This window comes from Pezoporus wallicus, unplaced genomic scaffold (genome assembly GCF_028554395.1).
Source record: "Pezoporus wallicus isolate ANWC-B61680 ecotype Strahan unplaced genomic scaffold, APGP_CSIRO_Pwel_v1 contig_8702, whole genome shotgun sequence".
Taxonomy (NCBI): Eukaryota; Metazoa; Chordata; class Aves; order Psittaciformes; family Psittacidae; genus Pezoporus; species Pezoporus wallicus.
This window is the reverse complement of record NW_026636754.1, coordinates 676,942-694,995: the sequence shown is the minus strand read 5'-3', so window position 1 is coordinate 694,995 and position 18,054 is coordinate 676,942. Positions and strand designations below refer to the sequence as shown.

The 18,054-nt window shown below is 44.4% G+C and overlaps 1 protein-coding gene across 1 annotated transcript in view; it reads left to right on the top strand.

The window, feature by feature from the left end:
- LOC130595025 (protoheme IX farnesyltransferase, mitochondrial) overlaps positions 1-18,054 on the top strand; it is a 101,076-nt gene that overhangs the window by 76,587 nt on the left and 6,435 nt on the right. Inside the window, exon 6 of the mRNA XM_057401376.1 lies at positions 10,819-11,051. Within this exon, the coding sequence (XP_057257359.1) occupies positions 10,819-11,051 (233 nt within the window). The remainder of the gene's footprint in view (positions 1-10,818; positions 11,052-18,054) is intronic.

Here is an 18,054-nt window from a genome sequence, read left to right as displayed (position 1 = left end):
GAGGAATGACTTTAGGCTGAAAGAGGGGAGGTTTAGATTAGATATAAGGAAACTATTCTTCCCTGTGAGGGTGCTGAGGCGCTGGCACAGGGTGCCCAGAGAAGCTGTGGCTGCCCCATCCCTGGCAGTGTTCAAGGCCAGGTTGGACACAGGGGCTTGGAGCAAGCTGCTCTAGTGGAAGGTGTCCCTGCCCGTGGCAGGGGTTGGAACTGGTTGAGCTTTAAGGTCCTTTCCAACCCAAATTATTCCATGATTCTATAAATACTCTAGAATTCCAGTTTTCTCCATCTTACTGAGGCTGAGAACTGGCTTGAGACTTCTTTACCCCCTGCTTTCCACATGCTGGCCGAGGGCTCAACAGAAGCACATGTTAGGTTTAATCATGCTAAATCAGAGAAAAATGTTTCTGGAGAGACCACATTATCCATCCTGTTTGTCAGCTCGTCTCTGGTTCTTAAGCAGAGGACTGAGATTTTGAAGTGAAATGAATGGCTCACTTAGCTGCCATGCTGTAAGGTCAGGTTTGTCAGGTGAAAAAGGAGGATTTAGTTTAAATACTGAGGGGGACATTTTTCAGATGTACTGTACGTTTGTCTTGTAAGCACTTTAAAGAAATATTTACATTTTCCTGTTGGCAGGGAAGCTGTGAATATTATTATTCACCCTTTCACTCCTACCTAATAGAGCCATAGAGCAAGGAGCGTGCTAAGGCTCTGCAGGGTTGCTTAGGGCTGTTATGATTAGCGTTCTGGTGTGTACAGCAAGTGTAACAAGAGCATAAACGTGTTGTAAGTATGGGTCTTTTTAATTTTTTACTTCCAGTGAAGTGATGAGACAGGGTGAGAAAGCTGGGGCTGTTCGGCCAGGAGAAGAGAAGCTGCATGGAGACCTCATAGCAGCTTCCAGTATCTGAAGGGAGCTACAAGGATGCTGGGAGGGACTCTTCATCAGGGACTGCAGTGATAGGGCAAGGGGTGATGGGTTCAAACTGAAACAGGGAAGTTCAGGTTGGATATAAGGAAGAAGTTCTTTACTGTGAGAGTGTTGAGGCACTGGCACAGAGAAGCTGTGGCTGCCCCATCCCTGGCAGTGTTCAAGGCCAGGTTGAACAGAGCTGTGGGTGACGTGGCCTAGTGTGAGGCATCCCTGCCCATGGCAGGGGTTTGGAACTGGATGATCTTAAGGTCCTTTCCAACCCAAACCATTCTGTGATTCTGTGAGGCCCAATTGGAGCTTCTGCTTAATAACAAGGGGCAGCATAAGTTCTGTTTCTGTCTGAATGTGATATTTGTGAACTGCAGGTGTCCTCAGGGCTTTGTGAGCTGTCTCATCCCAAACCTGTGGTTGCTTCAGTCTTGGTTCTCTGGGCAGACTCTGAAACCCATGAACAATGAAAGAGCATCATCTGCATGGAGTTAGACTGGTAGAAATGAGAGAGGAATACATTTAGAGGAAAGCTCCATGAGGGTGGGACTCAATTCTCTGTTTTCAGCCAAGTCAAAATTCCTCTTGCCTCATCTTAGCACACACGTCGCGTCTTTGTGGAACTTTCAGCAGAATCGATCAAGCCCATTTTGATTTACACAGGCATAAAAAAGAGAGATGTGTCCCTTTCAAGATGAAATGATTCTTTTAAATGAGCTGTGCTTGTTTATGATAGTTTTCAAGTCCCTCGCTCTGGCAAGGGAGGCAGAACATCTGTAGCTCAGGTCTTTGAGGAGTGAGGGGAACTAATTGCCTCCAGTTTGGTTAAAATACAGCGTTGATTATGCAGTTCTACAATAGCGATACACAGCACGACAGGGCAGCTTGGGCTCCACACATGGGTTGTGTTTTCAGTGGAGGGGAAGTGAATTGACACAGACACGGGATATTTTATCCTAGTCTGTATTTATTTGCACTGCATATATTCCTGAACAAGTACATGAGATAGCAAAGCCAGAGCTGGATTGGCAATTTAGTTCCAAATCTCAAGGTGACAACTGCATGAGGAAACCCAGGTAGCTATCCATGTTTACCCATCACTGAGCTCCACACAGGCCAAGTTCTCACTGTATGCCGTTCCTTGGGACATTTAGACATCACACAGGGAGTCCTGCCCCTTTTCCCTGCTGATGCTCCAGTTATCATTCCACATCCAGGTTAGCACTGACTGGCCTGGCTGAGCCCCATAGGCAGAGGAAAGGTATTAGGGGTGATTTCTTTCCCAAACATTTGCATTTGAAAGAGGTTTATTTGAGGTTCAGCTCTGTAAACCCTTAATCCGAGGCACAATGCTGTGGTGTTGAAGTCCTGATTTAAGTGTGCTTAAATGCTATCCATTAACCCAGCTCATTAGGGTTTTTGGGAGCACCTACAAGTTTCATGCCTCCTCTTACCACAGGGTTTCTCCACAGCTCAGATTTTGTGTCACAAGTTGGCTTTGGAAAGTTTCCACTGTTTTCCACACTATTGTATTGTACATATGGGGGAAAGCACTGTCCCATCTGAGGTTGTCAGCGTCTTTGTCACAGATAATATCAGAAACCAAATCACAAAACGCCAGTTACAGAACCAGAAGCAGGCAGAATCGCAACAAGCGCGTTCTGGCAATCTCAAAACTTGCGGTAGTTTCATACCCAGTGAAAGGGGATTTGATCTCAAATTCGATATTTGTAGTGCATGTAGAGCCTGATCTGCCACAGCAACACGTTTTTGGGGATGACATACCAGACGCTGACAGAATGTAGATACTGCTGCTTAACTTGTGAAGACAAAGTTAAATAATTCATTAAGGAAAAACTAAGAGACTTGACAAAGCTCCCCATTTATTTGCACCTCCTAAAGGACGTCTTGTCAGTCTTCAGTGGTAAATGATAGACAAGCGTGTACTCTGATATTTGGAGTTGATGGGGAAAAATTGAATTCCCAATTAAAAGTGTAATTTAGTTTCACATTCTGGCTTTAAAATACATCATCCTTCATCCCTTGTCATGAGTCATGAACTTTCCTGCATGACTGAGAGAGAATACATGAATATCTATTAAGCTCTTTCTCTGCATTTTTTTTCCCCTTAAAATAGTAGCATTTTAGCTCATTGATAGACAGTGTTTAATATAATTCTGGTACTTTGCAAGATGAAACCTCAGTCAGCAGGTTTTGGAGGCTTTTCACAATGTACCTGTGGAAGATGGTACCAAAAGTGAGAGCACAGATTGCTTGTGTTTACTAACGCTTCTGACTGATGCTGAATCAGATCTACATGAAAGAAATAAAGGGGGCTGGCAACGTGTCCTTTCTGGTAATGCTAAAGCTATTTTTCCCTATTAATTGGGAAGAAAGATCTCTCCTGGAGACAATCTGTAATTGAAAGTTGTGGTTGAATATAAAAACACCTTGTCAGTCATGCTTTGAATCCTTAAAAACAGACATGCTGCCTCAGAACCATACTAATTATGGGTCATAATGTAGCATCATGTAAGCACTTTGATTTAAAAACTCAGATTGAAGTGTGGCTCTGGTTTTTCTATCAGGTACATCCTCAGTCTGTCTGTAGGACTCTTCTGGAGTTTAATCTAATGTCTTTTGCATAGAAAAATAGAATCATTTTAGAGAAGTCATCAGCGATGAAACTACTGATCCAGGCAATGTTATTCCAGTTTCAGTTTCCATTAGTGGTGTTGTTATTACTGTAGAACTTTTACAGCTGACAATGGTCATGAATATGGTTTTTATTACTAAATATATAAATATGCAGCCTAAAAGGATTTGTGTGGAAAGTTAACATTTAATTTCACTGTTGGTAGATTGCCATCATTCAGTTTTCTGCCATGATTACTGATTGCTTTTGAATGCTCTGTGCCTTACTTTGAGCTCAGAAGCTGAATGAGTGGGTTTTTTTTTAACTCCCATCAAAAATAATTCCAGGGAAGCTACCGTTGCTATTCAGGGCAAAATGTGCCTTTTACAGCTCATTTTATGCAGTCAGCTGAGCTGACGGCACTTGCACCAGCAGACGACCCCACTGCTGGTTTCAGGCATCTGTCCATCTGGGGAAGCAGGGCTGGAAGGCACACAAATGCACTCCAGATGTGTGCTCGAAGGAGATGATGGCCCTTCTTCCCCATTACCTAAGTCCTAGGAGCACGAAGGCTTCCACACAGTCATATGGTGCTGCAGTGCGTAATGTCCTCTGCTCGTTGTGTCTCTTCCCAGTGGGATGGGATTGCCTGGTGTAACTCCTGGGGTTGATGGTGTTTTCTTGGTGGATCTCTGGAAGCTGCTGGAGAGAGTTCAGCAGTTCTTGGGTGCTGATCTTTAATGATATAACTAAAATCTTTAAAGAATCCCTTGGCTGATCCTCCTTTGGCTGAGGGAGGTGACCGAATCATAGCTCGGTACCATATGACAGCCATGATGATTGCATGCTCAGCTCCTACCCTGCGACTGGGTTTTGGTAACTCTCAGTGTTGCCTGGCCACAGGGATTGAGAAGATGCCAAAAGAAGATGAGCAAAACTGTAACCAGCAGCTGGGGAGAATGATGGTTTTCTGCACGGGGTTAGGTGCATTTGTGCTGGGGATCTCCATGGGCATCTTCTCCTCTTGAAACGACCGTGGGCTTTTGCAGCCAAAGAAACCTTCAGAGGGATGTGACCTGCACTTCAGTTTATATAACCTCTCATTGCTGTTGGAAAATGTAAAAACATCAGGCTGAAGCTTTTGTGTGAGTTTAAGTGGCTTCCGAAGCCTTCATAGCTTACTGCTGACCTGGAAAAAATTAGGGAGAGGAGGGGGCTTCCTCCAGCAGCCTTGTACTGGCGAGTAGTCTGGGGACATTTTTAGTACCTAGAGATTCCAGAAATAATAAGCAACTTATGATGCTTCCTCCTGAAATCTGATTTTAATTATGGCTTTGGAACAGTGTTCCTGCACTGGACTCATATCTCAACCCATTGAAATGAAATTGCAGAGATGAGAATCACTCTTGTATTCTTTGTCTGCCAAATACCTTCTTCCGAGCTCCTGCTATTTTCAGCCCTGTGAGTTGAGGGTTCAGGATGCTTCTCTTCTTACTTTACTACAGATTGTTTTGACACTACATACAGACAGAATTAGCACCCAGAGTAGTAATATTGAGATTAATCCGAGCTGTCCATCTCACCTTTATTGTCTTGGCACTGTTTAGCTGCCACTGTGGAAGATGCTGAAGTCAGGGATAGCTTAGGACCATTTCTGTGGGCAGCAGCAGCAGCAGAGTGAGGGGAGGGAACATGGGCTTGAACAAAACAGAAGACTCACTAAAACCCAAAACCAGTTTTGTCTCATCAAAAACTAAGTAGAATTGCAATTTAATTAAAGGGTATGGTCTGTGCAGAGTATTTGCTGTTACTAAAAATCCCAAGCAGAGGAAAGTGAGGATGCATATCCTGCTCTTCCCACCTTCCCTCTCCCCACCAGCCCATGCCTGTAGGCAGAGGATCAGATGGGGAGGTGCAGCCTGGCTGGAGGTGCTTGGGGGCAGAGCTGGGTGCTGTGCTGTGCCCAGCCTCTGCCCTTCATCATTGTTTATACTTCACCATCCTTGTCCTGCTCATTTCAGATCATCACCCTGTGTTCATAGAATCATACAATCATAGAACAGTTAGGGTTGGAAAGGACCTTAAGATCATCTAGTTCCAACCCCCAGCCATGGACAGGGACCAGCAGAACGGATCGCTGGCCCTGTGGTTCGAGGGACACTTGTCAATAGCAATAAGATCTAACATAAAATAATCATCCAGGACTTGCAGTGTTTCAGCTCATTAAGGTATTCAGTGCATGCTGCAGCAGAGCCAAAGGGCATTGTTGTTTTGGTTGGTTTTTTTCAGTTTGCCCTTTCAGAAGTGGGTGATGTTTCTATAAAAGATTTTTGACAGACAGGGAGAAGACAGAATTTGTTTTATTACCTCCTGGATTAGGCTTTGAATCTCATTTTCAACTCTAAGCACTCCTGCTTCACCTGAAAAATACACAGGCAGCCTTAAATGGCCACTTACATCCAGGCTTATGCTTTTATGTAAATATGTTTTGTGTGCCAGTTCCCCATTAACACAAGGTCACAAATGAAGTTTCTCATGTATTTACATAACATCTGAACATGAATTGCAGGCAACCGCTGATGGCACGAGTGTGTCTATTCAGGATTCATATGGGCTTTGTGTCTCTCTTAGCATAGGAGCATCAGTACATTCACTGAGATGCGTTGATGCATTAGATGCTGATACAGGATTTTTCCATATTTCTAAACATGGATAGGTTTTAAGAGGGAATTTTTTCTGGCTTCTTGCTTGTTTTTTTCCAAACTAAATTATCTTTAAGCTTTTTTCCCCTTTTTCATACTGTCATTTAAATTCCAGTTCAAACTGTACTTTGGCATTCGTCTTCACAAAATGCTTTGCCAAAGACAGCATAGAAAAACATGTGTAGTCATGACATTATTGATCTTTATAGACATTAAGCTTGCTGATTCTGCTGTGAAATAGGTAAAATAATGCATTCATTTTACAGATGGGCAAATGCTTTAATTTGTTTTCCCCTCTCAACATTTCCAAGTAACGCTGTGAGTCAGTAAGTAGTGTCATCCATGACTCTGGAGCCTATTAAATAAATGTATTTTATGCACATGTGTGTAGGGTCATTATATACATATAAGCACATCGTCTGTAAGTGGCAGCTGGTTTTGAATATGATGCTATTGCACATGGAGTAAAATAGGCTGGTTGCTGTGTTGTCCAGAGTCTTCATCAGTGATACAGTGAATGAGGATACACATGGATGCCTCGTGGTTGTACGTGCAGGGGATGCCTGAGTATCATCCACATGGGATTCCTTCTGCCTGCTCCCTGTTCCCCCCAGCACTTCAGCAGTCATCCCCAGCCTGACTGACAGCATCTCTCCAGGCACTCCTGTGTCAGCAAAACCTTTGAGTTGAATGAAGAGAAACCTGGCTCTCTTTTCTTCTTCCAGCTCCTCCTCCTCTTGGATGCTCTCAGTGGAGTGTGACTGGGGAGGGTCTGTGTTGGGTGAGTTCTGTGGGAGTGAAACATCAACACATTTTCTTTGGATCAGGGAAGGTTTGGTTATTCACTGTTCAAGTTGAAGCTCTCTCAAAGCTTTTACTTGAATGTGAATGTCTTTTAGCAGTAAAATTAGACAGAATTTGGCATATGCATTCGCAATATAAGAGAAGAGGAATGAGGGAGAACTACCAGTTTTTGGTTTTCCTTTAGGAGGTGTCCAATGTGGTGACATACTGGGTATTTTAGAGTTGAAATTTGAAGAGAACTCATTTGGCACTTGGAGTATTTTTCCAAAGTCTGATTTTAATCAGCCAAATAACTGAAACCAACTCCTCCCAAGAATCCATCATAAAACCTAGTTTCTTGCTCAATATGTTTGCTTTCTGAGCTAGCTCCTTGGCCAATTTTCCAATGGAAGATTGCCCTTCTTTCCCATGGGAGCGATTCCCTTAGCACAAGTGAACGCCCAAGTGAAATGAGGCTTATGTACCAGTGCCTGTCATCAGCCTGCACTTAACTGCATGGCAGGGTTTAAGGATGAAGGAAACCAGCAAAGACCCTGCAGCCACTTTTAAGCACCATGAGAGACTTCCCTGGCCTTGGGTTACCCAAGGCTGATGCTCCTCTGGTGCACACTGGACTGCTTGGTGGCACAGGGCTGTAGTGGGAGGAGCTGCGTGGCATTAGGTGATGGGACAAACCCGGTGACAACTCAGCATCACAGCTTTCTCCTGCTCTGGAATGAGATCTCCTGTGCTCCCTCACTGAGACACAGGCAGCCCAGCAAAGGAGCATGCACCAAATCAATGAGCCTCATACTACATGTCTGAGTTTTCACAGGCTTAATGTCAGCATGGAGATATGTAATGGTCCCTGTTACTGGTCCCTTGAAGACCATAAACTAGTGGAAATCAGAATAGCCCTTAAACTGCTGTGATTTAAGCCTAGGGTCAGTCTTTTCTTCTTAAAATCCTGGGAGTCACTGAAGCAGAAAGAACTGCCCCAGTGACTGAAATCTCTAAATTTTCTTCAACTATTCTCTTTCCCAGCGAGGAGTTGCTTATACTCCTCCTAGACCTTATAAACACTGCATGTTTACATGAGAGTGAGTTGAATTCTCTATCTCATGTCTCACCAAGAAAGCAAAGTCCCAATTTCTGATTGCAGTGCCTTTGTAATGCCAAGTAGTATTTTAGGGGACAGAAATAACATAGCTGAATCATTAGGTCACAGTTTGAGTTTCTGATCTCAGTTGGAGTTAGGGGCAGGCACTTGCACTTGCACTTGCAAGTCAGAACAGTTAGTCTTCTAGAAGAATTCCACAGTTCCTCGATTGTTAAGGAGACACTGGAGAGAAGAGGAAAATGTGACACTTTCAGGATGCCTGAAAGAAGTACGGATCAGCTGCTTATGAAGAACAACCCACATTGACTGGATAAGCTCTGCTGAGATCGTTAGAACCATTATAGACACTAACCAACCTGCCTTTTAAAGAGGCAGAAAGGAAGAAACTGAGAAACAAAAACGTGGTTTCATCCACCAGGAACAGAGCAGCTCTTTTGGCGGTCTCAGCCATGTAACTTCTCTCTTCCCTTTTGATAAAGCTTCATTCCTTAAAGGTGCTGTTCCAGTCCATCAGTTCGATGTGAAGGCAGCACGCAACTGGTGTCAAGGCTGGCACCGCTGCTGCAGGGGAGCGACATGGGGTGACGTGATGCTGGGCTCAACCACAGAGGAGGGCTTTGCATGAAGGGCTGGTGTCTGCTGCTGCGTGCCTGGCTCATGGTGTGTAGCATTCATCTGAATTGGAGACGTGTACAGGAGTCTTCACTCTTGATTAGTGAGAAAAGTGCTCGTTGCATTAGGTCAAACTGTGTCCTCATTTATGTCTGTGAGCCCCGCGGGAGCAAACGTGGGTAGCGCGGGCTCGCAGGGTCATGCTGGTCTTTTGTCACCTCGAGAGTGTGTATTGTGTAAATGTGGTGTTTACTGTCTGACTGTATTTTATTCAGGAATCAGTCAACATCGATTTGTTTAACCAAACCCAGTCAGGCTTTCACTACGGAGGGGCAACATTATGAACTACAGCATCTATAGTCAATGGCAGAGATTGTGTTTTGCTGCCTTTCTGCAATAGAGCACCACTAGCTGCAAAAACAGAGGGCTCAGCACCCTATGGCTCCTGAAAACAAACTTAACGCATCTCCTTATCAATGGATAGCAATGACAAACCCTACCTCTATTCCTGATACATCAGTAACACCAATACTGGCCGTGCTGGAGCATAAACGTGCTCTGTGCATGCTCCATAATCTAAATTCTGTTGATGGTTTTGAAAACCTGGATAAAATGATTTAATTTACTTTAACTTCAAGGCAGATCTTTGATGTGAGATTTGCTCATTTTAATTCTTCCAGGTATTTGAGATTTCCATTCCATATTGGTCCAACAAAGGTCTTAAAAATCCAAGTTTAAGTGGTAGGATTTTTTACTGATATAGCTCCCATAAAATTCATCCCCACCAGCAAGTTTTTCTTATGAGGGTTAGAACAGTGCTTGCAACACATACTTCAGGGTTAGGGGGTTTGGCCAGAGGGCAGAGTGATCGTAGAATACAAAGGCTTCATAGTTTTCAGTTAGACAAAACGTGTAAAGCTAAACTTGAAGCAGAGACTTTTGTTGCAAGCACGCATATTTTCTGCTCTCATGGATGACTAGGAGTGTGCATTTAGCCACATGGGTTATTAAATACAACTCAGTTAATGGCATTTTCCTCCCTTCCAAAGGTCTCCCACACCACATTATTTCTTAGTGGCATTTAGGTCCCTCTTCCGATTATACCAGACACCCTCAAACATGTGTGATGAGATCTTCACCACCAGCAAACACATTGGTTTGGTGCAAGGGTTCACAAATAAAGCTTCCTAAGGGTTGCATCACAGTGCTGCCTGGGAAGTGTGGGTTTGGTAGCCAGACAAAACATCCTTGTTCATTGTATTTGGATGTTTACTGTGGGCTTCAGCCACTTTCTTACAGATTTTAACAGGAATTTCCAACCTTCCCCAAGCTTTTGGCTCATGTGCAGTAAGAATCACATTTACATCTTTCTTGTTTGATCCTTTTAGCCAAACCTAAACTATCTTCAGTTAATTCTAGTCATACTTAGAATAGAGTTTTAATTTTGCTCCTGTTGCCAGGATTGCTTTGGTGTGCCAGCCCTGCTTAGCGCAGTGCATAAGGAATGTAGAAAATTCAGCCTTTTTTACGGTAAAGCCAAAAAATACTTTATTCCTGTTGATGTAATTTCACAGGGATTGAATGTACTCTCTTTTTCTTGTAAATGCTTCCTAATTTGGTGTCTAACCGTGTTGTGTTTCAGTCAAAGGATAATTGCAATCAGTTACAAATCTGACGGGTGACAACCATTCTCATTTACTCTAACCCCTGGGTGCTTTTCCAGAGGTCAAAATATACTAAGATTTAAATGGAAGAGAAAGATCTGTTGGAAGCACCAGTTCTTCATAAGGGCTTTTTACCTGCAGAGGTGGAATTTATTTGATGAACAAAGAATGAGACTCGCTGATTATTGGAAATCTGTAGCGAGATGGCCTTAACTTTTGAGAAAGGCTTTTCTTAGGACGGGGATTCAAATGGGAGAATTTGGGCTGGTTAAGAACAATAACAAAACTCCACTCAGTTTATGGGAGGAGGCAAAGGAGCAGGACAGCGCTCATCCTTTGGGACAGACTCTTACCAGCGTCTCTGGTCTCTCCCCACAGCCCTCTACTCGCTGTCTGCTTTGCTGCCTCCTGCGGAGTCCCGGGAATCGCCCTGCTGACACTGGGAGTAAACCCTCTCACCGGAGCCTTGGGAGCCTTCAACATCTTCCTGTACACGTGTTGCTACACACCCATGAAGAGAATGAGCATCGCCAACACGTGGGTAGGAGCTGTCGTCGGGGCCATTCCCCCTGTCATGGGCTGGACGGCAGCTACCGGTAGTCTCGATGCTGGTGGGTATGAAACCGTCATACAAGCAGTTAACATCATTGTGTTAGGGATAACTAAAAAGACCTACTGAAAAGGCAGTAAACCTCATTCTTTATGCTTGTTGACCTGACACTGCTTTGAAAGCAGGTATATTCTGCTGTTTGCAATGCCAAAATCTGTTACAGTGTGGTACCGTGAGGACCAAATGAGTAGACACAATGGTAACATTCTCCTTACAGAGCATTTCAGGGGCAAACAGGAGCTGATGAATTCAATTGGATATTTGTTGAGGCCATCTTAAAAAAATTATCTAGAAGGAGAATAACATCTTTGGGGTTCATGTGGAATAAAATGTTGCATAATTTGGGGATTAAAACCATACTCAGCAAGATCCAGCTTCGGGAGCTTTCAGATGGAAAATTCCCAATTGTGTTTATTAGTGTATTTCCACAAGCCAGAAAATATCCTAGGAAGATAAATTTATTGACGTGTTTCTTAATTGCCCATTTTGAAAGTCTTAAGTTCTAAATGTTCCTTCTCCCCTCCTTGAAAAGCAAACGAAGATTCCTATTTTAGTAACTGTGAACCAGTTTTACATCCCTCGTAAAACACTGATCTCTTCAGCAGCTAAACTCTGACACAATTGGGGCTTGTTTTTCCTGCCAGCTAGAAACTTAAGAATCCAAGTGGCTCCACATACTTACATTCTGAAGGAACTAATGAAGTTCAATTAACAGGTCTGTTAAGAATTGGTTTAGCTCACGCTCATCCCACAGAGGGGCATATTTAAGTCTTGAATAATACTTTCAACAGCAAGGCTTTTAGCCAGAAATTACCAGAATCTGTGCAAAATCCATTCTTCAGTTGTGCTATGTACTTCCTATGAAAGTCAGTATGAATTGGCCTGGAGTACTCATGGTCTGATATGGATCTAATCTGCGTCTGGGATGAAAGCTTTTGTGGTGGTTTCTTTTTAATGTGTACTTCTCCTATACAAACATCCTCTTCTCTGAAAGTTATTTTTATGTTTAGACCTACAAATGGTGCATGTGTATGTATAGTGTCTCATGTTAAGGAATGCATAAGTTATCATTAGAAGCTCTGTATTTCTAAAGAGAAGAGAAGAGAATGAATGATGCGTAGACCTTGGATCTTTTGTTTAGGGCTTTCTGTTTGGTTTTGGCACCTCATTGCAGAGTTGATGTTCGAACTTCACCTGCGAAGTCCAGCCTGGAGGAGCTCTAATCTCACCAGTGCCCTCACTGTAGAGGCTGTTACAGCTCAGGTTTTCACCCCTGGTTTTAAAATGGCAGTTAAAGCCCAGCACATTAAAGTAAACTGGCACTGATTTTCATTATCTTCAATTTGTCAAGTTACAACTTGCTCTTGGAGACCTGCTTTGCAAGGAGCTTAAGCTGTCCCTGTACAGCAGCTGGGCAGGCAGCAGACAGCACCACTGGTGTCCCAAGTAAGCTTTTCCTCTCTAATTTGCAACTGAGTTGTGGTTACGTGTCCCTCTGCCAGCTCTGGAGGGGATAATCCCTGGTAGTGATGCCATCAGTGGAAGATGATAACTTTAAACCACTTTATCACAGCATGATGGTCTGCACTGGTGTGTAACTTGGTGTTGTATTGTTTGATCTGGGTAGCTAAAACCCTTACGGTCACCTCCCAGTCTGTGTCAGTGAGCCCATGCAGCTTGCTTAACAGGGAAAGAAATGTTACTGAGTTGCTACTGGTCTTTGTAATAAAGCATACCAGGGGAGTCCTGAAAATGGTGACCTGGATGTCATATTTAGTCCATTTCAGTATTAAAAAACAGAACTAAAAATCCCACACAAACTCTTTTGAGAAGAGAGACACAGAAGACAAGGATTGCATTGGAGACTGATTTGCACAGAGAAGCTGTGGTTGCCCCATCCCCAGAAGCATTCAGGGCCAGTTTGGATGGGGTTTGGAGCAACCCTTCCAGCCCAAACCATGCTATGATTCTGTGATTTTCAGTGTTAAACTTTTTACTATTACAAACTAGAGTTTTCAAGCCTGGCAGCATCAGACCCATGCAGAGTACAAGCATGCGTCCGTGTGACAACGTGCAGACCTGCATCCCTCCTTTAACCAGCCAACCCACAGTTGTTGAACTCATTAATAATGTGTAATTAGCTTGGAGACTTAACCTAGTTCTCAGTAGAGGTGTGAAAATGCATTTGCACCTCGTTTAAAAAAAAAAAAAGAAAATCATTTCACTCAATAACAAAGAGGAATGTGAAGGGAGGGAGGCAGGAAACTAATGAGAAGGAAGGTTCTCACCACTTAACTGGTGGCTTTTTGAGTTTACATTTTCCTGTGGATTTTCTCTCCTTGTAATCTTCTCACAGCAGCCACATTGTTGTACATGTTGCTGTTGTAGGGAAAACAATGCTTAAGTGTAGACCTTTTATTGGCATTTGAGGGGGGTAACCAAGTGTTACAACTGTATTGTGCGGTACCCGGTGACAGCCGTGTCTGCACCCCTCTGTCACGTCAGGAGCTCCATAACCTCACCGGTGCCATTCATGGACACTGATGTGGGCTGCTTGTGGCTGTTTGAGTTGGACAGGACAAGGGAAGTGGCTTTAACCTGCTAGAGGGGAGACTGAGATGAGCTCTTCGGCAGAAGCTCTTCCCTGTGAGGGTGCTGAGGCGCTGGCACAGGGTGCCCAGAGAAGCTGTGGCTGCCCCATGCCTGGCAGTGTTCAAGGCCAGGTTGGACACAGGGGCTTGGAGCAAGCTGCTCTAGTGGAAGGTGTCCCTGCCCGTGGCAGGGGTTGGAGCTGGATGAGCTTTAAGGTCCCTTCCAAGCCAAACCAGTCTGGGATTCTGTGATTTGTAGTGTCACAGAGACAATAACAACGTGTCTCATTGGAGCAGCCTTGTTCTAATTTGTCCTTATTTTGTTTAGAACTTTATTTCAAAGATGAATACTTTATCAGTTTCTTGTACAAGAAACAAGACCCAAATATCACATATTTGCAGATAAAAATCTGGGACCCTTGTATTTCTAGTGATGCAAATAGTTGCTGGTATTTCTTACAGTACACATCTTTTGCAGCTCTTACAGTGATTCCCAATGATGTTTGCTTCTATTTCTACCCCTGATAGGTAACTTTAATTCTATGCTCTTAAACATCCTGCCCCAACCCTGGATTTTCTGCCAACGTGATTTAGGGAAAACCTCACATTTCAAAAGGGAAAGATAAGGTTATCTCTGGGAAGATGAGGAATTCTTTGTTGTGGGGTTGGGTGGGGGTGTGTGTGTGTTGTTTTTTAATGGCAGCTGTTTGAAACTGATGAAAGATCAGGAATGTTAACATTTCCTCACTGGGGGAGCTGAGTGCAGGTGAGATGGTCAAAGGTGCATGATAAGTGTAATTTCTCAAATGGGTATCACTGCCACGTATCTGGTGTATTTATGCAGAACTTAACTGCCAGGCTGTGATTTGCAGCAACACGTTTGCTTCCTTTGCTTCGTTGCTCCTTTGTGGTGCTGTTTATTTCTGAAGGGATTTGTTTCTATAGTAAATCTAGACACCCTCAAATTGTTTCTCCTGACTTTACAAAGGAAGGACTGGCAGGGAAATCATGAAAATCACCTGAAGCCTTATCCTAACAGACAGGAGAAAGAGGCAGAGCTTGGCAGCGTGTCTTGTTCTGTGCTGGATCCTCCTCCCGCACAGGATGCGTGTACAGGAGAGCTCCAGGCTGTGCCACGCTGCTGTTGAGCCTGTGCACAGGCATCTTTAGGAAGTAACAGGGCTGTTTATTTTGGCCTGTGAGAGGCACAATGTGTGCGTGCTTTCAATTACTCTTGTGTTGCTGGGCTCTCCCCAGCCTAATGCCGCAGCTTGCTTGTTGGAGATGTTTGCTGTCATTTTAAACTTGTTATTTCTAGTTAGCAGAAAACCCAGATCTGGGGCAAACGTTTCCAAGTGCCATAGTCCATGTTTTGCCTTAGACATGTTGCACTCCTTCCTCCGACCTTCCTGTGCTGATGCACCAAAGGCTCCATCCCAGCCAACAAGCAGTCTTAGAGCAGAGCAATTCAGTGCCACAGTGTCCATACAAACCACCCAGTTAGATGGAAGTGACAAGCGGGACTCCTCAACATAATGTGCTTATCAGTTAAGGGGATTTACTCTGAGTAGGTGGCAATGGCATAACAGATAACAGCCCTGACACTAGAGCAGACATTACAGACCCATGGTGGCCTGGGAGCCCTAGGTATTACTGCACCAAAGAATGTTTATCTCAAGAGACTAGTTTATCTCAGATGCTCCACTTCTGGTCTGGCTTTCCTGCAAGACATCTTGTACTGATTTTCATTCATTTTCAGAAATTTAAATAATTCCTGGGGCTATGGAATTTATAGACTTGGGTATCAGTTGTAATCATGTGGAGGCTGATTTTTAAATTGCCTTTACTTTGTAATTCAAATTGTGTTGTATGGTAGACATTAATTATGTCAGCCAACATCTATTTACAAATGGGGATTTAAAAACGGGCAGTTCTTATCAGCTAGTGACGTTTGGCAGATGGATGTTTCGGTAACAACAAGAAAGAGAATAGGGGTGAGGGGGGGGCTGTACCCAACCTGTCAATGGCTGGAGCCTCTCATGCCTTCCCTGGTGTAGCTCTTGTCTGCCAGGAGCAGGGAGAGCAAAGCAACAGCTTAATTGCATGCAAAGTAAGCTTGGAGATCTTTGTGTCCCTTCCAGGTAAGCACTTTGAGCTTTAAAGCCCCTTGATGTGGGAGCAGGTCTGGGAGCTGCCGGCCTCTGTCCTGCAGCGCGAGCAAAGGAGGCTTCAGCTATAAACCCCCTCCAGTAAACTCAGCTTTTGGGGTTTCACTTCTCAGATGAAAGACAGCAGAATTTGTGGTCTGTTGCAGAGGAAGCAGAGATATTCATGTCACTGACATATGAGAATTGGAAGCTGGGGGCCCAGGAGTGTGCTTTGTGGGGGTAAAACCTAAGGCAGGGGACAGTACTAGTAAGCAGCTTGTCTGAATTCAAGACAGAAGCCAGTGGACTGTTTTTCTTTTCCCCTTTCTATCTTCGTAAGAGACAATAAAATGGCAGTTTTGGTGCTGGAGCACCTAGGACCGACCCCATGAATTCACAGGCAGCGTGTCCATACCCAGTTCTCTACCCCATGCATGGCTATTGCGGCATCAGGAGATGGAGCTGCGTGGCAGCCCCAGGGTGTGGGACACAACACCCAGGGGAGGAGCACTACAGGGGTCTCTGCAGCAGAGACTCCCACCCTCGGGCTACATGGGAGCCCCGGAGGAGCCTGGAAGAGGTCTCCATGGCTCTGCAGGTTTGCAGTGCTCTGGTCCTTTGGCAAACACTTCCTAAAGGTATGGTCTGTGCAAAGATTGTATTTCCATCTTACCCAACAGGCTCACTTTCCTTATGGCATCTGTTGCTGGGGTTGCCTAAGATTAATTATGTACAGTGTTGTTGTTTTCCTCAGCCTTGTCTGTGTAATGAAAGGTGTTTCCCTGTGAGGCTCTTGTCTGTAATAACCTGTTGTGTGTCACACAAAAAAGTGTGCCTGCCTGTGTGTATCCATCTGCACACTGCTTTCCTCTGCATGGCAAGTGTACCCGGGGACATCTGCTTTCCTCCTATTGAAGGCAATGGCCAGGAATGCTCCCTCAAGGTGCAGAACCCCACTGCCAACTTCATTTCCCATTCCTGGGGGACACTGAGGATCGTCCTTTTGTTTTGCAGACAAGCCGTACACACGGCCAACATCCCTCCCCTTTATGTGCTGAGCAGAGGAGTCTATCGCAGCCCCTGTTCCACAGGCCTTTTGTGCCATCCCTCAAAAGAAACAGCTATTGAAACCCATGACCATGAAGCTTTTGAGTTCCCCAGTGCTCTCCTCCTCGCCCTTGGTTTACATGACCGTGTAACCTTGAAGGCACGCAATCAGGGCTGTGCGTGCCCGCACTGACAGCCGGGACCATTGTTTGCAGCCCAGAGACCTTGTGCAAAGCTTTAGCAGTGATACTTTCCCTTTTTTCCCTCTCAAGGCTGCTTGGCCGCTCACACAGCATCTGAAACAAGCGGTAGCATCTGCTTTTGTTTTCCAGTGGAAGCAGAAGTGCCAGTTGTTGTCTTGCTGTGGTGCTCATATAGGAAACGCCACAGTGGCAAAACAGAAGCGAGCTGCATCAGTTTGGTTAAGGTTTGTGACTAGCAAATTCCTAAATGTGCTTGAAAAGGTTTCATAATCACCAATTAAGGTGTAAATTTTGTAGAGCTGATCCCTTTTCTACCTCCAAAGACAATGGGAAAAATGAAATACTAGGTGGCTTTTTTCTTCAGGAGTGATTGTATCAGGGCAGTATCGTAAAATCCCAGACTAGTTTGGGTTGGAAGGGACCTTAAAGCTCACCCAGTTCCAACTCCTGCTGCGGGCAGGGACACCTTCCACCAGAGCAGCTTGCTACAAGCCCCATCCAACCTGGCCTTGAGCACTGCCAGGAATGGGGCAGCCACAACACCTTGAACAGTTCTCAGTCAGAGGCTACTTGATCTCCTCTAACAGTCATTTTCCATCACCAGAACAAGGAGAGGCAGCAGTTATTGCCCATTCCAACCCTCCTTCACAAATAGAAAGTGCCACTACCAGCTTAATAAACCAGCCCTTATGTATCAGAGCACTACATCTGTGTTATGGATGTGACTCCAAACCACTGTGAATATTTGTGCCAGCTCCCGCATATAATCCTTTGGGTGTTCAATCTCACGTTGAATCTGCAGTGGGCAGCGATGCTTTGACAAGGGTTCAAAATCTTTACTCCCGTAATTGCTTCATAGTTAGAAATCTTGATTTTCTGTGTTAAGCTTGTGAATGAGACAAAGAAAAAGGCAGACAATAAAAGCTTTGGGGATGCATCCAGTACATTTCCTGCAAGCAGAACATCCTGTAAAAGCCATGCAGGACCACAGTGAAGGGGTTTGGCCTTGGGTATGT